Source organism: Callospermophilus lateralis, chromosome 9 (genome assembly GCF_048772815.1).
Source record: "Callospermophilus lateralis isolate mCalLat2 chromosome 9, mCalLat2.hap1, whole genome shotgun sequence".
In the NCBI taxonomy this organism is placed as follows: Eukaryota; Metazoa; Chordata; class Mammalia; order Rodentia; family Sciuridae; genus Callospermophilus; species Callospermophilus lateralis.
Genome location: NC_135313.1, coordinates 47027051 through 47047093, shown reverse-complemented (window position 1 = coordinate 47047093; position 20043 = coordinate 47027051). Strand labels below are relative to the sequence as shown.

At 34.8% G+C, this 20043-nt stretch overlaps 1 protein-coding gene across 1 annotated transcript in view; it reads left to right on the top strand.

Moving 5' to 3' along the window:
- The first annotated feature begins 2843 nt into the window (after positions 1-2843).
- The window catches only part of Fsip2 (fibrous sheath interacting protein 2), a 73853-nt gene continuing 56653 nt past the window's right edge, over positions 2844-20043 (top strand). Inside the window, exons 1-9 of the mRNA XM_076865833.2 lie at positions 2844-3267; positions 3578-3703; positions 7364-7525; positions 8463-8552; positions 9517-9659; positions 10753-10894; positions 12240-12350; positions 15987-16110; positions 18644-18730. Coding sequence (XP_076721948.2) covers positions 3169-3267; positions 3578-3703; positions 7364-7525; positions 8463-8552; positions 9517-9659; positions 10753-10894; positions 12240-12350; positions 15987-16110; positions 18644-18730 — 1084 coding nt within the window. The 5' untranslated portion in view covers positions 2844-3168. The remainder of the gene's footprint in view (positions 3268-3577; positions 3704-7363; positions 7526-8462; positions 8553-9516; positions 9660-10752; positions 10895-12239; positions 12351-15986; positions 16111-18643; positions 18731-20043) is intronic.

The window sequence follows — 20043 nt, the reverse complement described above, 5'->3', positions numbered from 1 at the left end:
TCCATAAACCCACCTTCCATATTGAGGCCAGAGTGTTCTTTTAGAATGAGCATTTGTTAAAACTCTTCATTGGTTCCCATCTATAGGTTAGGACTACAATAAAATACTCACAAGTACTTTCTATGCACTGTGCTTCGGTCTGTGCAAGCATAGAGTATCAGCCAGCATAGTGTATCACCCTTGCAAGCAGAGTGTATCAGCCAGTACCTGCTCTCAAGGAGTTTACATTATAGAACAAGGCTGATGGGTCAACACATATTTCTGATATAATGTGAAAATGCTAAGATGGAGGGCATCATAGAACAACTGAATTTGTTAAAAGACTAGAATGGTGGGATGACTTCCCACAAATGATGACAGAGGCTGCCTTAAAAGCTGATTGAAATTCGCTAAGCAATGAAGTGAAAAAACAAAGACAGAGACAGTGTGAGCAAACACAGATTTATGAATCAGCAGGCTCCATGTAAAGAACTAACTACAAACAGTTCTGTATCATCTGAGGTTCAATTTTGAGAGATGGCACAGGAATGTTGTGTCTAGATCAGGAAGGAAGGTCTACAGTAAGCAGTATAATAGTACCCAAAAGACTTCTGTATCCTAATTTCCAACATTTGTGAAAACATTGCTTTATGGCAAGGGGGAATTAATATTGCTGATGGGGGCTGGGGTTGTGGCTCAGCGGTAGAGCACTCGCCTAGCATGTGCGAGGCCCTGGGTTCGATCCGCAGAACCACATAAAAATAAAGATGTTGTGTCCAACTAAAAAATAAATATATAAAAAAAGGATTTAAAAAAAATATTGCTGATGGAATTAAAATTGCTAAATTAGTTGCACTCAAATAAAAAATACATTTTCGTGGGTCATCTAGATGGACCCATTATATTCACAACAATTTATTAATTGCAGAAGAGTAAGGCAGAGATCTGAATCAGAGAAGATTTGAATGGGCTATACTGCTGGATTTGAAGTGGGAAGGTGGGGAAACTTGTAGAAGCCAGAAAATGTAAGGACACAGATTGTGCCTCAGACTCAAAAAGGAACATGGTGAGACAATGAAGCAGGAAGATAGACCACCCATAGGCAGATAAAATAACGAACTGGGAGAAGGAAAAGAGGGAGTGAGACCATATTGTCCTAGAAGGAGACATCAGGCCTGGAAAACATCCTGTCACTGCTTCTGACGGCTTCAACTACAATAGCTCTTCCTTAGTTACCCCTACCCTACCAAGAACCAAGGACGAAACCTTCTCTAAAGCATTTCCCCTTGTGCCAACAAGCCCTCAGCACCACAATCCCCCTTATGTTAATAATGGCTTGAAAACTGCTTTCCCCAGATTTGTTGAAGAAAAATAGAATTGACTAGTTCCTTTTTGAATCCTCTCATACCACCAAGTCAACTACAGGGACAGATGGTGCCCATAAAATCCCCTAGACAACAGATACCCCTGCACTCTTGGGGTCTCTCCTTTTGGGGACCTCTGCTATTACTCTAATAAATCCTAATGATTTGCTCTCACCCTTGTGTCCATGGATTTCATTCTTTTGTGTTTTCCCAAGAAAAAGAACGCACCCATCTACACTCTGTGTATAATGGCAGTTCTAACACTTGGTTTAAGTCCAGTTAGACTCATTTTTGACTACTTTCCTTCATTACGATAAGATGATAATTCTGGTATTTTAAGCCAATGAATTTGTGGTAATTTATTAGATCAGTAATAAGAAACTAAAACACAGATTAAGTAATAGAGGCTGTCACGTGCTTTTAGTCTTCCTTAATGTAAATGGAATTTTAATGCAAGAGAAATGGTCAGTTTGCCATCAAAGAACGGTTAGATAAAAGGTGAACCAGTGGGGTAAACAGTTCTGTTGTAAGGTCACAGCAATAACACAAATAAAAAGTGATAAGGTGCTTAACTGGGAGAGTAGTGAAGTGATAGATAAGAAGGGACAAATTAATTTTAAGGACAATCAAGATTTAAGTGTCCACCTGTCCACCGTACATGGGCACAAGGGAAAAGGAAGTATCCATAAGTATCCCTCAATTAGATGAAAAATGCAAGAATGAACCCTTCGTTTTATACTGGTGAAGGGTGTCCGTGTGTGTGTGTGTGTGTGTGTGTGTTGCAATTTCAGTATATTGAATGAGTTGATTGTGGGACATCCACATGGAGAGCTGGCAATAGATTATATTGCCCAGATTTCAAACTGAATCTTATTCATACAAGTGAAATTAAAAAAGAGCAAAAGTAAGATTATACTGATTAAGAAAACAGCCTCTGGAGCCATGATTTAATAGTGATCATCATCCTTTCTCAATATTTGAAAAAAAAAAAAAAAAAGCGGGAAACTATTGGCAAGGCTGTTGTTAAGAATGAAATATTTGAAAGGTGTTTAGCAGAGTATTACTAGGGGCCCAGAAATCATGGGGAATAGTTGTTAGTCAACGAACCTATGAAGCCAAGTCCTAGCTTCTGAGTTCAAATAGTATCTGCCCCAGCTTCATGATGCGGCTTAAAGTCAGTAGCCATTATGTCACACACTGTTCTGGACTGTGCCTACCTCGGTGGGTGGAGCAAAGGAGGCGGGAACTTTATGAAATTTGACTGGGTGGTTAAGAAAAACAGAAAGAGAGAAACAGGATAAAGCAAGACTGTCCTAAAAGTAAAAGAGAAGACAGCCAGCAAGGAAAGATCAAGGCCAGAGGAGGGAGGAGGCCAGTGGAAACTGATATACCCCTGGGGACCTCGCATGGAAAGAAGCCCTCAGAGCCTGGGCACGGGTGGTGCCAATGTGTGTATGTGGCAGGTGTGGAAAGCCAGAACCCCTCGTCCACGCGCTCAGGAGACCTTAACCAGCCACCCCGCAACCAAGCTTTGTGGGTTTGGATCCTCTGAGGGGATCTGGACTGCAGTCGGTCTCTGGGACCAGGCCTGAGTACCGGTCCTCCCAACCGGAGGGTTCTGGCCCCTGCGCGAGCCGCCACCGCCCGCGAGGCCGCTGCGCTCGTCCCCGTCCTCGACGTTCTAGCCGGGAACGCGGCGGGTGGGGCCTCGAGACCCAGGGCACTGGCCATTGCCCGTCGGGTCGCGACAGAGGGACGACGGCGAAGCGCTGCTTGGGAAAGCGAGCCCGGAGGGCGGCGGGGGAGGACCGGGGCCTAGCCGGCTATGGAGCTGTACCTCAGAGCCTGCTCCAAGGCTGCCAATGTCGCCGCCACCAAGACGGGCTCCAGCAGCCTGGCCGCGGACAGTCAGCAGTGCGGAGACGTGAGTGGCCACAAGCCCGGGGTCTTTGTTCTCTGCTGGGTCTCAGGCCTGCTGGGGAGGGCCTAGCCACACAGGGCCTGGCCTTAGTGTAACGGTCCAGCCCTGCGCCCCCTTGGCGCGCACCCGCGGAGCTGGAGCAGGGGCCCCCGCGAGGCTGGAGGGCTTCATGGGCATCAGGTGCGCAGCACCCCTGCAACCCGGAATGAGAGGCCAGGGCTTCCTTAGTGGGAGTGGGAGGAGACTGGCCTGAACCAAAGGGGTTCACCCACCGAAAAGAAGAACAACTAAAGTGTCCAATTGTGCCTGACAGGGTGTACACAAGACCCAGTTTCCAGGGGTGGGAGCCTCTCAGCTACTGGATTTGCCCCTTGGCGTCAAGCTGCCTGTGATTCCAGGAAGTAATACTGTTTTCTTTACTACGAATATAAGTGAAAAGGTAAACTGATTTTTAACTGTCTTTAGTTTTCTTTGCCCTTTCTACTTGCTCTTAAATTCAGAGGCTACAGTATACAAAATCCACTGAGGGAATTTGCGTTAACATTCACGAGAGAAAACAACTACAACAACAAACAATCAAACGTACATCTGTCCAGAGGCATTGTTTATAATTCATGTAAAGCATTTTCATCCTATATAATTTGGACAGAATCACGAGCCAGAAAGTTAATTTATTGAGTTCTGTCTTAATTTATAACTTATGGAAGTTTATTAACAGTTTTAGTAATGTTTCACATATAACAACATAATTAGTTTTTATTTGCCTAAAAATGTATTTTGAATGAAAGGTCAAAGGCTGCTATTGTTTATGTGTTACGATTTTATCCAATAGTAATATTGGTTAATAACTAAACTCTCTTTCTAAAACACTTTTTTTGTGTGTGTGAGTTTTGAGCCCAATGCTGTTTTCACACACAACGTGGAAAAAGATGGCCCTGCCTCTGTGAGGAGGTGGTCCCAAGATTTACCCCAATCTGGCCTTTCAGTCAAATCTCCGGAGCCTTGGCTACTTCAAGTACATGTCTTTCATAATCACACATCCACACCGTGCTTTTGTCCTCCAATCTCCTAGTTCAACAGTTTTTCTTCTCCCTAATCTATGAATCTGAGTCATTCTTCAAGATTCTTTGTGAGCCAGTATAGACCTTGACTAGCTTATCTTTACTTAGAATTCACATGTCCTTGGTTTGACTGATCTCACTCAACACTCAGACTGGATTATAATGTTTACTTCTCTCAAATATTTTCATGTTTCTAGTCCTCAACTCTATCCCTGTCTGAAAACTCCCCAGCTTTTATTGACAAATTCTTGAGATTCGGTATATTCTTATTGAGTGGTTACTTTGATCAATATTCCAAAAAGTTCTGTAAAAGAATTCTAAGTGAACTCAACCCTTTCACTATGATGTCATCAGAAATAAGTGGAGCCCTTTGATTATTTTATACTTGCCGAATATCTTAGTTTGGTTCCTATAGTAAAATACTATAGACTATTTATCTATAAAACAAAAGAAATTTATTTACAAGATTCTGGAGGTTGGAAATCTGAAATGAAGGTACCAGCATGGTTGGATTCTGTTTAGCACCCTCTGCTTATAACCCTTAAGTGGCAGAAAAAGAGTTGGTGAGCTGTCTGTGGTCTCTTAGGAGAGCATTAGTACCATTCCTGAGGGCTCAACCTTCATGACTTAATTAATTACCTCCCAGGACTCTATCTTTTAATAACACATTGGAAGCTAAGACTGCAAAATGTAAATTTTGGGGAACACTTACATTGTGTAACACCTAATAAATATGAGGACATACTTATAAAATTGGGAAATACTTATTTCCCAAAATAAGTTTTATTTCTGACAAAAACATAATTACTTTTTGAAAGCTAATCTGTTCTACTTGAATATAGTAAGCTAAGATATAGATAGGAGAAAGAAGTTCTGTATTCTCTTGCACATATAGTGACTATAGGTAATGATAATGTACTCTATATTTTGTCTTAAAATTTTTTGAATGTTTTCACCACAAAGGAATGATGCATATTGAAGATATAAATGTGTTCATTCTGATTTGAACACTACACAATTTATGCATGCATTAAAATATCACATGGTACCCCATAAATGTATACCATTGTTATGTATTAATTTTAAAAAAATAAGCCAACCTCACAAAATTTGTGTCATATCTACACACATTTATTGCTAAAATTTGTTTGAAATTTATTCAATTACTAGTCATACAATGATATAATTTCTCTTTAGCATAGAAACTTAGCCCTGTCTTTTATCATCTGCTTCTAATTTGTTTACTGTATTACCATTTTTTCAATCAATAAATTCATTTGTATATTACTTTTTAAAATTATATTTTCTATTACTTATTCCAAAATTATTCATTTGGCCATAATTAGGTACCAGGCTAGCTCCCTGAAGACTGACTTTATGAGATTATTTTTTCTTAGCATTATATATTTGATGAAGTAAATCTTTATTATTTTTATATATAGAAAAACCAGTTATTTCTATTGACAACAAAGGGTTACCCTGGCTTTAATGAATCATGTATTAAAAGGTAATACCTTTTCATGGCTTAGGTGATCAGGTTTCACCTTGAGAAACATATGCCTGGCACAACTAAAAGTCAACAGTTGCCTTATGCAGTGGTGCACACCTGTAGTCTCAGGGACCTGGGAAGCTGAAGTAGGAGGATTGCATGAGGCCAGCCTCATCAGCTGAGACTCTTTCTCAAAATGAAAGAAGTAAAAATAACAAAGGGCTGGAAAATGTAACTCAGTGGTAGAGTATCCCTGGATTTAATCCCAGTACCACCCTGGAGGTAGGGGGGGAAGGGGGAAAATTTAAAAGAAAAATAAATAAATAAAGGTCAAAAACATCTAAACAAAATTGAAAACTAAATATCACCATCTAAAAGAGATAGTCCCCTCCTCAACTTATTATTATTGATTGTTTCCTTTACAGGAGAGATGTCTTTCTCATTGAATTAAAGACTTTATGCTAGCAGATTCTTTTCTATGCTTTTCAGAGAAGCATTTTGTAAACAGGAAATTTGGTTTTCTGATTTGGCCACTTGGAAGCAATTAAAGTGTAGTGTTAAACAGGGGGTCAGAAACTTAACAAAGAAGATTTTCAGTAAAAAGGGAGAATTATTATACTATTATGTTTTACCTCCTCTCTACCCTTTTGTGGAAGTCTTTGTAGGGTCCCACCCAGCCAGCCTTCTGAGTACTTATAAAAGTATTGAACAAAGTTATATCTGTAGTCAGATCTGGAGGTCACAATCAATAGCTGCAGTCATGTGTGGATCATGCACTGTGTTATGTGATAGTGTTCATGGAACTAGATGCCTGCAGAAAAGACACATGCTCCCTGGTTTTCCAGCTCACCCACATGTTCCACTTCTTTCATCTGATTCCAGATCTGTTTTTTTTTTTTTTTTGACTCACACTTGTGTTGTTGTAGCCAAACTTAGATAGAATGCAAAAACCCCCTCATTTCCTATAAATATGTTTTAAAGTTGGCTCTTCGGTATGTTGAACTATGTAGATCTAGAGTTTGCTTTGAATGTAGAATTTTCTTTCATTAAAGACCGAAAATACAATGACTCTTTAACCCCAAAGTTTTAACATCTGAGTTTTGCTTTTATTGTTTGTTCAAGTTACTTCCATTTAATTACATTGAAAGATTTTCTTTTACAGATGTTGACATATAATAAATATAATTAATACTATCCTTTTGAATGTAATACCATGATCTGATAGAGGAATTAAGAAAGGGAGAATCTTAGCATTGCTTTATGCCTTAAAAAATTTCTACACTTTACCTTTTCTTTTCCTCTCCTCCTGTCTTCTCTGGATTAGGGTCAGAGACTGATACAGATCAGTGAGGTTGGGTCCTTAGAATAATTCATGTAATTGAGAAAAAGGAGAATAGTGTTCAAACTTGCTTCAAGTAAATCTTTCCATTGGAGTTTCTCCTGTTCAGATTCTTCCACCGTGTTTTATTTCTGGTCATCTCAATAGGTTATTTAAATTTGAAAATGCACCAATTTTACATATGTAATATTTTTGAATCTGTGTTTGCAGCTTTTTCGACCGTCCTACGGTTTTAACCTGACAGATCCTTATTGTCAGCTTTTGGAAAACCAGTATAAAAACCTCCATGATCCACATTTAAGAGCCTACTATAAGCGCAAAGATATCCTGAGGAGACTAAAGAAAGGTGGCTACATCACCAGCAATAATAAAGTGGGTTAAACTTACTTTTTGTAAATGAAAAATAAAACTTAAAAATTCATACATGTGTGCTTCTATACCTTCCTGGAGAGCCAGTATCACCTTTGACTTAGAATAGTCAGTGTTTGAGCCAAACAAAATCAGACAACAGGTGTTTCTAAATGAAATTAATTCTTCACCTTTTTTTCTTTGAAATATCACAATTATAAATAAGTAATTTATGATGGTAAAAATATATTATTTGCCTCAGCTGTATTACTGTCTTGTTTATTTGTCTCTAATGGCACTGTACACTTGTCAGGATTATGAACCATATATGTTTTATGTTGATTCTTTTTAGTTATTCATAATATTATTATTCATTTTAACATAATTCTAAAAGTATGAAATATAATTTTTTTTCTCATTCAGTCCCCAAAACCTCCCCTTTCCCTCTTTTCCTTCCTCCCCTATTTCCCTTCCCTCTACTGATCTTCTGCTATTATAGTTTTTTTTTTTTTCTTATTAGTGTCATGTGGATGTACATGATGATGAGATTCACTGTGGTGTATTAATATAAAAAATTGGATGAAATAGGACTGTTCACTCTGTTTGAATCCCAATGGAATGTTCTTACTTGAGTTAGACATTACATTTATAATTATAATCTGAATTATAATTAATCAGAACTACTATTTCAATAACTTCAATTAATTGTTAGTAATAAATTCCTTATTATATTATAGGTCATTTTGGATAGAAATTTAAAAAATATTATTTTATATTCTACAAATTCTTTGTATTCTACTTTATATTCAACATATATAGAAAGATACTATCCATGATACTATTACTATTGATACCAAAATGTGACTAAATTTTGTCACTACTATTTTTCCTCTGCAAAGTGATTATTACTTTTTTATATTATATAATTAAAATATTTATACATTTTTGTTTTTGCTTTTAGATTGTGTGTACCTTGAAGGAATTAAATAAATACAGGCAATATCTCACCAGCTTAAAATTAGACTTTGAAAGAAACTATGTAAGGGAACAAGTAAGTTAAATACTTCAACTTGATTTCTTTAAGCAGTTTAGAAAAAAGTTTTGTTTGTATGTGTGTGTGTTTTTAATAACACTTTGACTTTTAATTCTTGACAAAGTAATTCAGTATTTTTCTGAATAAAAAATTAGAACAGGAATAGACAATATTTGTAAGTTGGCTATCTTTGACCAAAAATGGGAAAGGAATTAGTTCATGCATTAAATCACTAAAGGTGACTGACTTAATCTGGAAATTAAATTTCTGGTCAAATGTGTTACTTCTGCTTGATCTGTGGCAAATAGGAAGTATCTTGTGACAGCAAGATTCTTAAACTGTAATCCAAAACCGGTTAAGCAGTAGGAAGAAAACAGTATGAAGAAATTCTATGGTGTCCTACAGATGACTCTAAGAACATGTACACTGTGTGGTTGTACTCACGTCCATTCACCTGCATTGACTCTATCAAAATGTTCTTCTTAAAGGTGCAATGGAATTCTTGGCCATAGAATGAGCGGTTATAGGCAGTGACTTTCTTCTGATTTTTAACTCTAAGCTGTATATGGGGCACATCTGTGTTAGAGAGAGGGGGAGAACATTCAGGTTTTAGGGGCAAGAAAGTTAATTCAAAATAAGGAAACGTGTCTTTGTAAATTTATGCTCGAGATTAGAGAGTTGGATTAAAATGAGAATGACTTCCCTACACTTTTAAGTGTTGTGTATCTTTCCCCACTTGTCCTCTGCTTCTCCGATGATTTTATTTAATTTCTTTAAAACAGGTATACAAATGAAGGGTTCATCTCTAATTTTCAGAGAAATAAATCTTCATTTTGGTTTGGTTGTCTCTGTGTCTAATAGATTCAAAATAGACTTAAGTGCAATTAAATGATTAATAATTTATGCAATTTAGAAATGCTAATGGCTCTATTTCTGGGAAATATAAGAAATCACATATTTATAATATACATTTCTAAACTAGAAAATGATTGCAAAACAACTACGTAGACTGCAGGAAACCAATCATCTCCCTGAATGTTCTGAAATTGCACACTTCCAGAATTGGTTGTTACATGAGGGTGCTGCACAATCTATTAAGGACCAGGAGAGGTTAATAAGACACAGGTAAGACTGAAATTAATGCATATTTTTACATATATATTTTGAACTCAAATAAATTGAAAAAATACTGGAAAACATTGAAGGCAAGATTTTTTTTTCTTTTAAATAGAAGATACTACTTAACTCCCTTATAGTCCTTAGTGTGGAAAGGAAGAAGGTGGGGAGACAAAGAGATACAGGGATTGGGAACCTTGGTGTCAAGGCTGTGAAAGAAAATTTAAGCTTTACCAGAGAAGATAAACTTAAACCAAGAGGTAAGCCAAAGATATGACTGAAGGAAAAACGGGTCCAAAACCCTTTCTATAGAAGGAGAGGAAGGGAAAATATTTTTAGCACATGTTGAAAACAAGTTTTTATGATCCATTTTTAGGATCTGACAGCATTAAATTTGAGGCAGTTAATACAAAGCCCAAAACTTTCTAGTTTAAGATATCTGATGCAAAATATGAGCATAAGCTATCTTTAAAAAAATTAAAAATCATGTAAATTAATTCAGATATAACTCAGTCATTAACATTCCATTGTCAAATCTGTATATTTAGGTGAAGGTAGGTGACATTCTTTTTCCTTCACTAGGAGTTGAAAGATTAGGCTGTATTATCTGAATTTTATTTTTTAATTTTTATTCCACAGATATATTTTGCAATAATACCATAAGATATTTATGTACCAGAGACCCAGACTATAAATGGAAGATTTGTTCAAAGAATTATAAATTACAAGGACTCACTTTGTTTTCAGAAAATTCATTTTTTTTTCTGGATTTGAAGTTGCAGCTTCAATTATATCAACATTCTTTCCAACTTCACTGAGTTTTGAATGTTTACTGTGCAAATGCCTTAATTAGTATGATACACATTGTCCCATTGCCTTGATAATGACAACATATACAAATGGAATAGGAAGACTTTAAAATGAGTTAAATATTATGAGTCAAGCTGAACTGAAGGTCTGTGAACAGGACTAATGGAAAAAAAAAATCCTATAGTTCAAAAAGTGAAAAGCAAGCAAAGAGATGATTTGCGAATATCAAACACAAGATCCCATAGTGCAGGAAACATCCAATTCACTTCATGATGTTTGCACTCTTTCTCAGGTATCTGGATATGATATGTAGGGAACTAGAACAACTAGAGCGCACAGCAGAAGAGCATCGCCTACTCCAGAGAGATAGAGAAGAGAGGCGTCAGCGGGAACACACAAGAAGAAAACTTAATCTTCGCAGAAAAATTGAAGAAGTGAGTCATAATAGATTTAAAGTATTGAGAGGAAAAATTGTGTACACTTTTCTCCATTTGTAAATAATGTATGCCATAATGCATGAAGTCAGTTCAAGTCATTTCATTTCTAAATAATTTACACCCATTAAACTATCTTCAGAATTATAATGTATAAATTATCACATAAAAAATTAAGGCAGAGACCACACACTATACATATAAATCAACTTCTGCTCCTCTCCTCTTTGGGGACAGGCATCTATGTAGCCCAGGTTAGACTCCTACTCCTGGATTCAAGGTATCCTGCCATCTCAGCCTCCTGAGTCTGGAATTACAGGCATTCTCTACCACACCTAGCTTAACTTCCATAGTGTGAAAGAGTTACTGGACACACTTTCACTTCCCTATATCACTCGGTATGAAGAGGAAAAAATTTTGAATTTATATTTAGTAAAAAATAATTATGGCCCATTGTGGTGGTACATGCCTGTAATCCCAGGTATTTAGGAAGCTGAAGCAGAAGGATTGCAAATCCGAAACCAGCCTGGAAATTTAGCAGGGAACTGAACCATATTTATTCACCAGCCAGCCCGCCACCAGCTGGTGGGAGGAGGAGGCAGGCTTCAAGTCTACACTGTTTGACCCCGCTCCGGGGGTTAGAACACACCTTCTAAAGCATGTCAGTACTTTATTCACAAGTGGCTATTGCTATATTTCAAAACTACAAACAAACATCATGAGATCTAAGATCATAAGCAGAAGGGGAAGTGGGTAAAAATGACTGTAGTTGAGTACAAGTTGAAAAATGGTTACTATTATCTAGGCAAACATTAACATTTTATGTAGTTAGGGTATACTGCACAAGTACAGGATATAAGAATAGAAGGAACAATTTCATCATTTCACCAATATGTTAAGCTAAGCAAATGTTGATAGGTACAAAGGCATGGTTTTCCCATGGGAGAAGCATTTCTTACATGACATGGAGTTTGGGGATAAAATGGAGTCTTTTGGTCATTGCCTATATAGCCTGGCCATAACAGGATACCCTGTCTCAAAATAAAAAATAAAAAGGGCTGAGGGTGAAGCTCAGTGGTAGAGTGCTTATGCAAAGCCCTGGGTTCAATCCATAGTACCACAAAAAACAAACCAACCAACATGTTACCTGCTTTTTTAAAATAGGAAACAGTGGTCGGGGGCGGGGAAAGCCCATTCCAAAGCCACTGTATGACTTTGCTTATGCTTGACCAAAACAGATGCTTGTTAGGCCCTTGAGTTGATTAATTTTTTGGGTGGTGGAACAAAATTAAGGTATCCCTGGGAAGGGAACAAACACCAAGTCTAGTAACATTGTGCTCTCTAGGAATGGAAGACAAAAGAGATGTTACTTCTGACAAGGATTGGAGAAGATGTTAAAAGAGAACAGAGGGTAGAAGAACAGCGGCGTAAATATAGAGAAGAGAGTGACAGAAAGGTAGGGTGAACTCTAGTTTGGGGCTGTTTGAAGAGAGGTTTTTTCCAACGTAAAAATCACTGCAAGATGACCATGGATAATTGCCCTAGATAATATGCATTATACAAAACTGAAATTTATAAACATTTTTTTGGGGGGACTTTGTCTCACTATGTTGCCTAGACTGGCCCCAAATTCCTAGGCTTAGAGAATCCTCTTGCCTTAATCTCCTGAGTTACTGAGACTTCAGCTGTGTACCTCCACACCTGGCTATAAACATTTTTACTATATTTTAACTGAAATATTTTTCTATAATGTAAAACATATTGCCCTGTTACTTGATATAATTACCTTTGGCTTTAGCTTTATACCACATGCTGTAGTTATAATTCTTATAAAAATTAAATAACCAACTTAGTTTTTCTGAGAATGAGAAATTCTTGGTAAAAGTTGTGATTTTTTTCTCATCAATTAATTTTTTAAGCTTAACTGTTTTTAATGTTAATAACATGTAGTATGTTGTGATATATAGTGTAAATTAGAATAAGAAAAGAGATAACATCCATAAACTAATTATAACCGTATTAACTTTTTAGCACACACATAGACACACAGACATACCCCTGCATAATGTTTCCATGAATATTTGTTTATTTCAATAAATAATTAACTATATGGTATTATATCTTACAGACTGGTTTGGAGATTCCCTCTTCTTTTAGTGAAATACCATTAGCAACTTTCCATGACAATAAATATGCAATTTTTACCACTTCCTTTTATTTTTCCTCATAGAGACTATCATTCTTTTTTGAGAGCAATAGAATGCTACATTTTTTACTTTTTTACTGATATCAATTCTATTTAAGGAATCCTGGTCACTCCAACTTTCTTTTGATTAGCATTAGCATGACATAACATTTTTCTTTTTTTCTTTTTATTATTATTATTATTATTACTTTTAAAACTCTATTAATTCACCAGGCTGGTCATGGTGGCACATGCCTGTAATCTCAGCAGCTCAGGAGGGTGAGGCAGGAAGATCATGACATGAAAGCCAGTCTCAGCAAAAGTGAAGCCCTAAGCAACTCAGTGAGACCCTGTCTCAATGAAATGCAAAATAGGGCTGGAGATGTGATTCAGTGGTCGATTGTGCCTGAGTTCAATACCCAGTAACCCCTGCCCGCCCCGCCCCCAAATCCTCTATTGGCTCATTTTCTGTGTTCCTTGTTTGGACATACTTCTCATATAGAAGGATTTGACTATTTTATTCAATCTGAAAGTCTCTCCCTTTAAGTCGTTTAAAACATTTATATTTGATATTATGATTAATATGTTTAATATTATACCTATAATCTCAGCATTTGTTTTCTGTTTGTCTAAATTTTTCTTTATTGACTTATTCCACATTTTCTGCCTTGTTCTTGTTAAATTTTAATTATTTTTAAAATTAATTTTATTGGAATTTTATTTTTTTCTCTGTTATGTAATTTGGTGCTTTGTGGCTTAGTTGCTCTAGGAATCCTGGTATGCATCTTTTATTTATTAGTGTACACCTTACAGTGCTATTACTCTACATAATATAAGAATGTTACAATAATATACTCTATTTTCTATTTTCCTTTGGTCTTTATCTGTTTCAGTCATTCATTTTACATATATATATATATACATATATTATATATATATATATATACATATATATATATATTTATACATATATATTATTTTTAGAACCTGAGCCATATGTGTGTGTGTGTGTGTGTGTGTGTGTGTATATATATATATATATATATATATATATATATATATATATCATAATACATTGACATATGTATAAACAGTAATCCATATACTAATATCATTTAAATAATAAATCTTATATATTTAGCCATGTGATTACCAGTATCAGTGTTCCTCCTTCTTTTTTGTATATCTATATTTTCTTCTGGTATCTGAACTTTCTTCTTTCTGAAGGGTTTTCTTCAATACTTCTCCTAGTCAATTAATTTGTATGTCTGAAAAACTATGTTACATTTATGTTGCAAGATTTTCTTTGAATATGTTAGTTCATATTTCAATCAATATCAGATAGATATAGAGTTCCCCATTGACCTTTTGTTTTATTTTAGACCTTAAAATATGTTTTCTGCTCTATTTTCTACAGCTGTTCTTAACTTTGTTTCTCTCTATGTAACATAACTTTTTTATCCCTGGAAACTTTTAAGATTTTCTTTTTATCACTAGTTTTGAGAAATTAGTTTATTATATGCCTGATGACATTTTAGTTGTTTTCTGTAAAATTGGTTATTTGTGCTTCCTGAGCCTGCAAATTTATGATTTTTATCAACTTTGGAACACTTTAGGTCATTATTGTTAAATATTTATTTTATATTGTCTTTTCTCTTTGCAGGTATTAAACTGCTTGAAGCTATCTCACATGTCTCTGAAACTCTTCTTTTTTTCCATATGTTTACTTTTGAATAGTTATTCTTGCTGAATTCATGTCAGTTTCTTTTGTAATATCTATAATGTCATTAATGTATCCTTTCCATTACTTAGCTCATATATCCTAATTTTATCTTGGCTTATATTACATCTGCTATGTCTCCTATTTTACTGGTAAACATACAGGATGCAGTTACATTTACTATATTAATACTCTTTCTTTAATTCTAACATTTGTGTCTTTTATGAGTTGATTTTAGTGCATTGATTTATTTTTTCTATGGGTTATGTTACCCTGCTTTCTTATAGACCTTTTATTCTTTGACTGAATGTCAATTATTGGGAATTTTACTTTGTGTACAGGATATTTTTCCATAGGTATACATATTCCTTAGCATTTTTCTTATATATATGTAATTTATTTGGAAAGTTTGATTATTCATATCTTTTTAAAAATAAATTTTTAGACAAAGCCAGAGCTACATTTGATCTAGGACGAGTTAGTTCTTATTACCGAGGTAAGACTCATTTTAGTACTCTTCCCAATGTGATTTGAAGTCTTTTCAATGCAACCAGTAAAAATAGATATAATTTTAATCTTATGGTTGATGCAATTACTACTCTTTAGAATGCAATTTCATTCTTTAGAATAGTCCTTTATGCAATCTTAGTTTCATTATGCATGTGTTCTGATCCATTTTCTTGCTGAATATAAAACTCTCTGAGGATCTCTGGGTTTCTTTCTCATAAGTTATCTTCTTTCCGCTACATTCATGGCCTATACTATCACAGAAATTCACAAAAAAAGTCACATTTCATATATTATGTTATGTTTGCCTGTGGTAGACCGAGGTGACGTTTTCTTAGGCCTCCAGGAATCTTCTAATTAAAAATTATTTAATTAGAAAAATTATTTAAGTTTACCAGGATAAGAATAACAGACCCTATCTGAAGAGAAATTGTACTAGTTCCCCAAAAGTGTGCAATGAGTTCAATTGTATCTGAATGTTAAAAATGTTCTTCATACTTGACCACAGTTAGATGTGTACCCCTTATTGCCCTCCCACTTTTGTGCTTAGTGTGAACTCTTACAAGTCACAAAACAGATTGCTCATTTCCAATATACTGTCATATTTTAAATAGTATTTTTGTATTTATAAATGGCAAATTGATGTTAACCAAATTGATGTTATTTTTGAAATGTTTTAGAAACAAGTCCTGCTAGAGAAAAAAATGGCTTATCATTTACAAAAAATGCACGATACCGGCTTTAAAGAAGATATAGGGAAAAGTACGTTAGAAAACAGTGGACAAGATGGAGCCATTTATGAATGTGAGGACATTAAAAGGCAATGTAGCTAAGTAGGACATAATTATCTATGTAAAAATCCTTTTGTAGTATTTTGTGTGCTTACACTTGGTTCAAGGGCCTAACCTAATAATTTTCATATTACGATTTAAGTTGAATGATGGATATTTATGTGTAAAAAATACAGCAAAGTGAAACAATGTTATGACATGACTCAAAAGACGAGTTTTCCTCTACTGTAGTTCCTATACTACTGAAACTATAGAGTTGGGTGTGTGATAATTGCTATTGTGATAATTGTGTGTGTGATAATTGCTGGTTACCAACCAGTGAAAATATACAGCACCAGGAAATAAAAAGGGGAAGATAAGAAAGAATGTAGGATGTACACAAGCAAGAACTTAAAAAATGAAGTGTAAAGAAGAAATACAGAATATAGAGCAGTGACATCACTATGCCCAATCCATACCAGATTCGTTTTTATTTATAACATTATAAAACTATAGTGAATTCCATTCCTCATTTACTGGCTCAAATGTAAAAGAGTATATGGGTTTTAACTATCTATGACTACGTAATAATATTACATAGGAAAGAACATGATGTCAATCCTGTTTCTTTCTTATCCTATTTCTTTGTTAGAATCTCCTTGTGACTTTCCAGCAGATTGACTGACTAGTTTCAGCTGGCTTTTTTTTTTTTTTTAATTGACTACAAATCTATTGTGTGCACTGTTCCCCAATTGCATTTAAAACTCTGTTCTGATGTTTTCTTCTCCTGCCCACAAAGCTGTTGCCTATTAAAAGTAGCTCAGACTGCTTAGGCAAGCATTCATTGCTAAAAGGAATCCATTCCAAATTTTAAATTTTAATTTTTATTCCACACTATACACTTTTTAAGATGATATCTATGATTTAGGGATAAGATGAACAGGCTCTGGAGCCAGACTGCCAAGGTCCAACTCATTTTATGGCCTTGTAAATGGCTTGAGCAAATTAAAATTACTTAAGCTCTCAGAAACAGTTTAACCATCTAAAAACAAAGATAATACCTCAAATAATTTCTATAAAGAACCCCCACATTCTGGCACATAGTAAGCAACATTTTTTGTTGTTGTTTTCATTTGTCTGTCAAATAAGACTACTGACATTCCTAAAATACAGGTTACATTTCCTGCTTCTCTGCCTCTTTACCCAGTTTTCTCAGTTTAGAATGATCTTCTCACTCTATCAAAATCCTACAATACTTTAAGCCTCATTTTAAGCCTTCATTAAGTCTTACTTGATAACCCAATGGTAAGATACTTCTCTTTTGAATCCCTTCAATAGTTTGTAACATTCAAAATGCACTTATTACAGACTTTCCACTGCCTTAATCACTTCCAATAGTAACTCCCACCTTTTTGTGTCACAGAGCTTCAAGAAAAATATATATGCTAGCCAGACATCATGGCACAAACCTGTAATCCCAGCAACTCAGGAGGCAGAAGCATTACAAGCTCAAGAACAGCTTTAGTAACTTTGCAAGGCCTAAGCAACTTAGTGAGACACTGTCTCAAAATAAAAAATGAAAAGGACTAGGGACGTAGCTCAGTTGTATACCTGGGTTCATCCCCTGGTCCCAAAAAGAAATTATATATTAAGTATATTTGATAAATGGGTTGATTCAGTCTGCTTAATTCTTTGAAGCAATGATTGCAATCTCATGCTTCAGATAAGAAATCACTTTAGTAACTCTATATACCCCAACATATTTGTCAGCAATCTCATTTACTAGGAAAAGAATGTCAAGTGTTACCTTAAATACTTATTACTTCACATCTTTTTCTATGAACTGGTAGTACATTATGAATTTATAATAATATGACAGAAGAACAATAATATGTATTTCACAAATAAAATTGTTTTATACCACTATAGTAATGTAATTTCCCACCAAGTTGGAACTTTCAGAGGATGGAAAGGAGGGAGTATTAGAAAATTCTTCTCCGGTGATCAGTGAGGAAACAGATCACTCTCACATTTTACATCTCTGATGTAAACTCATTGAGCACAGTCAAGTTATTGCCCACCTAAACAGCTATAAAAAGAAACTCTAATTATCTCTATCAGAAAAAAGAAAAATATATATATATATATATACACATACACACACACATTTGTGCATTGTATAAAACAAATATTCTATCCTGCATTATAATATGCATTTACATTTGCTTGTGCCAGGCTATAATGCAAATCCAACAATTGCAGTAATCACTGTAGGCTGGTAGATCTTCAGCCCAGTCATTATTATGGTATGCATTCTCATGGTAGAGAAAATTATATGTTCCAATAGACTGCAGTATGGATTTTCCTTTGTAACAGAAAAAAACTCTGTTTCTGAAAGCATGTCCCATTTCATCTCTCTCTCCATCTTCTCCCATATCACCCCACAATCCTGCATATGGATTAGCAAGTGGCTCATATCCTGGACATAAAATGTATAAAGTCTATCTCTGGTACTTCTGTTATCACTGTAATTAAAATCCAATGTTTTATTACATGTTTTAATTAAGCTTCTCCAAAGAAGAAAAAGACGACTTATGATGATATAAAAGTAGTTTATCCAGTTCCTGAGCAGAAATCACAGAAAGGACTACCTGGTAATTGAATCTTATTATAAGAAATACTAAATGCTAAGTATAATAATGTGGAGAAAGACCAAACTTGGTGATGACTTCTTTCACTTAAGTGCAGATAAATTCTCTGTATCTTTTGACAAATGATTGATTTAGAGTGGTACTAGCAACTACACTATTTATAATACAGAGTACCTATCTAAATTACAAAATATTTTTAATACTCAAAATAATTTTAGGAAAACTGAAATGGTTTAGAAATTACTCTAAAGCCTCTGTGAACTTTATTGAAATGTCAACTTTTATATTTCTTATACTATGTCATTTCATGTTGTCCATTGGAGCTCAATAGATTAGAGTGTGAGTCCAAACAACAAAAATGTTTTCTAATAATACACCATAAAATATGTAAGACTTAAAAATTAAACATCGTGACTCACCATTAAATTTAACATTTAAAATTAATTAATTTATGGACATTAAATCACCTGGTTCTTAAAGACTAGAATCTAAAAAGAGCAAATCCAAACCCTTTCTTCCTGAGTATACAGTATGCTTAGTTTCACCAGAACTGAGAAACCTGGATTATTTCATTTCCAGATATTAATGTGTCATTCCATTTCATTGTTTTTTCATGAATATGATGAGGCACCAACAATATTTTGATTATCATTTTCCTATAAGAAATGCTACCATATTTTTTCTCTGGTTATTTCTGATTATTTTTGGAGGGTTTTAGTTTTCAACAACTTATGATGTGTCTAGATGTGAATGTCTTTGTTCCTAGGCCCCTTCCACTGGATTCTTGGAACTATATAAATTTAAATCTATTATAAATTTCCGTAGAATAGACTTACTTCCACCAACAAAAAGAACTGTCATCTAATTCTGGTGATCATCATAAACTTTTCTAGAAAATACATTTACTATATTACTTATTCTTCAACTACTTATATATAGATATAATATAAATACCATTTTAAGTTATTTTAATACTAATACATGATATTGTATTCACTCTTTGACTTTCTTTTTATACTCAGCATTGTTTCAAAACATTTATACTTGTGTAAAGCATTTCACAATTTTGTGAAATGAAATTTTGGTCCATTTCTAGTCATATCCCATTATATAAATTTATCATAGTTTCTAACATTCATTTTTCTGTTGATCAATGTATTTGATAATTTAAACAATGAATGATTCACTGACTATACTTATATGTATAAATCACCTGGTAAACATGAACAAGTGATTCTTTAGGGATTCTGGGCCATCTCTTCTCTTATGAGAAATTACCATCTCTTGTCAGTTTTCATTCTGGATTGATTTTATTG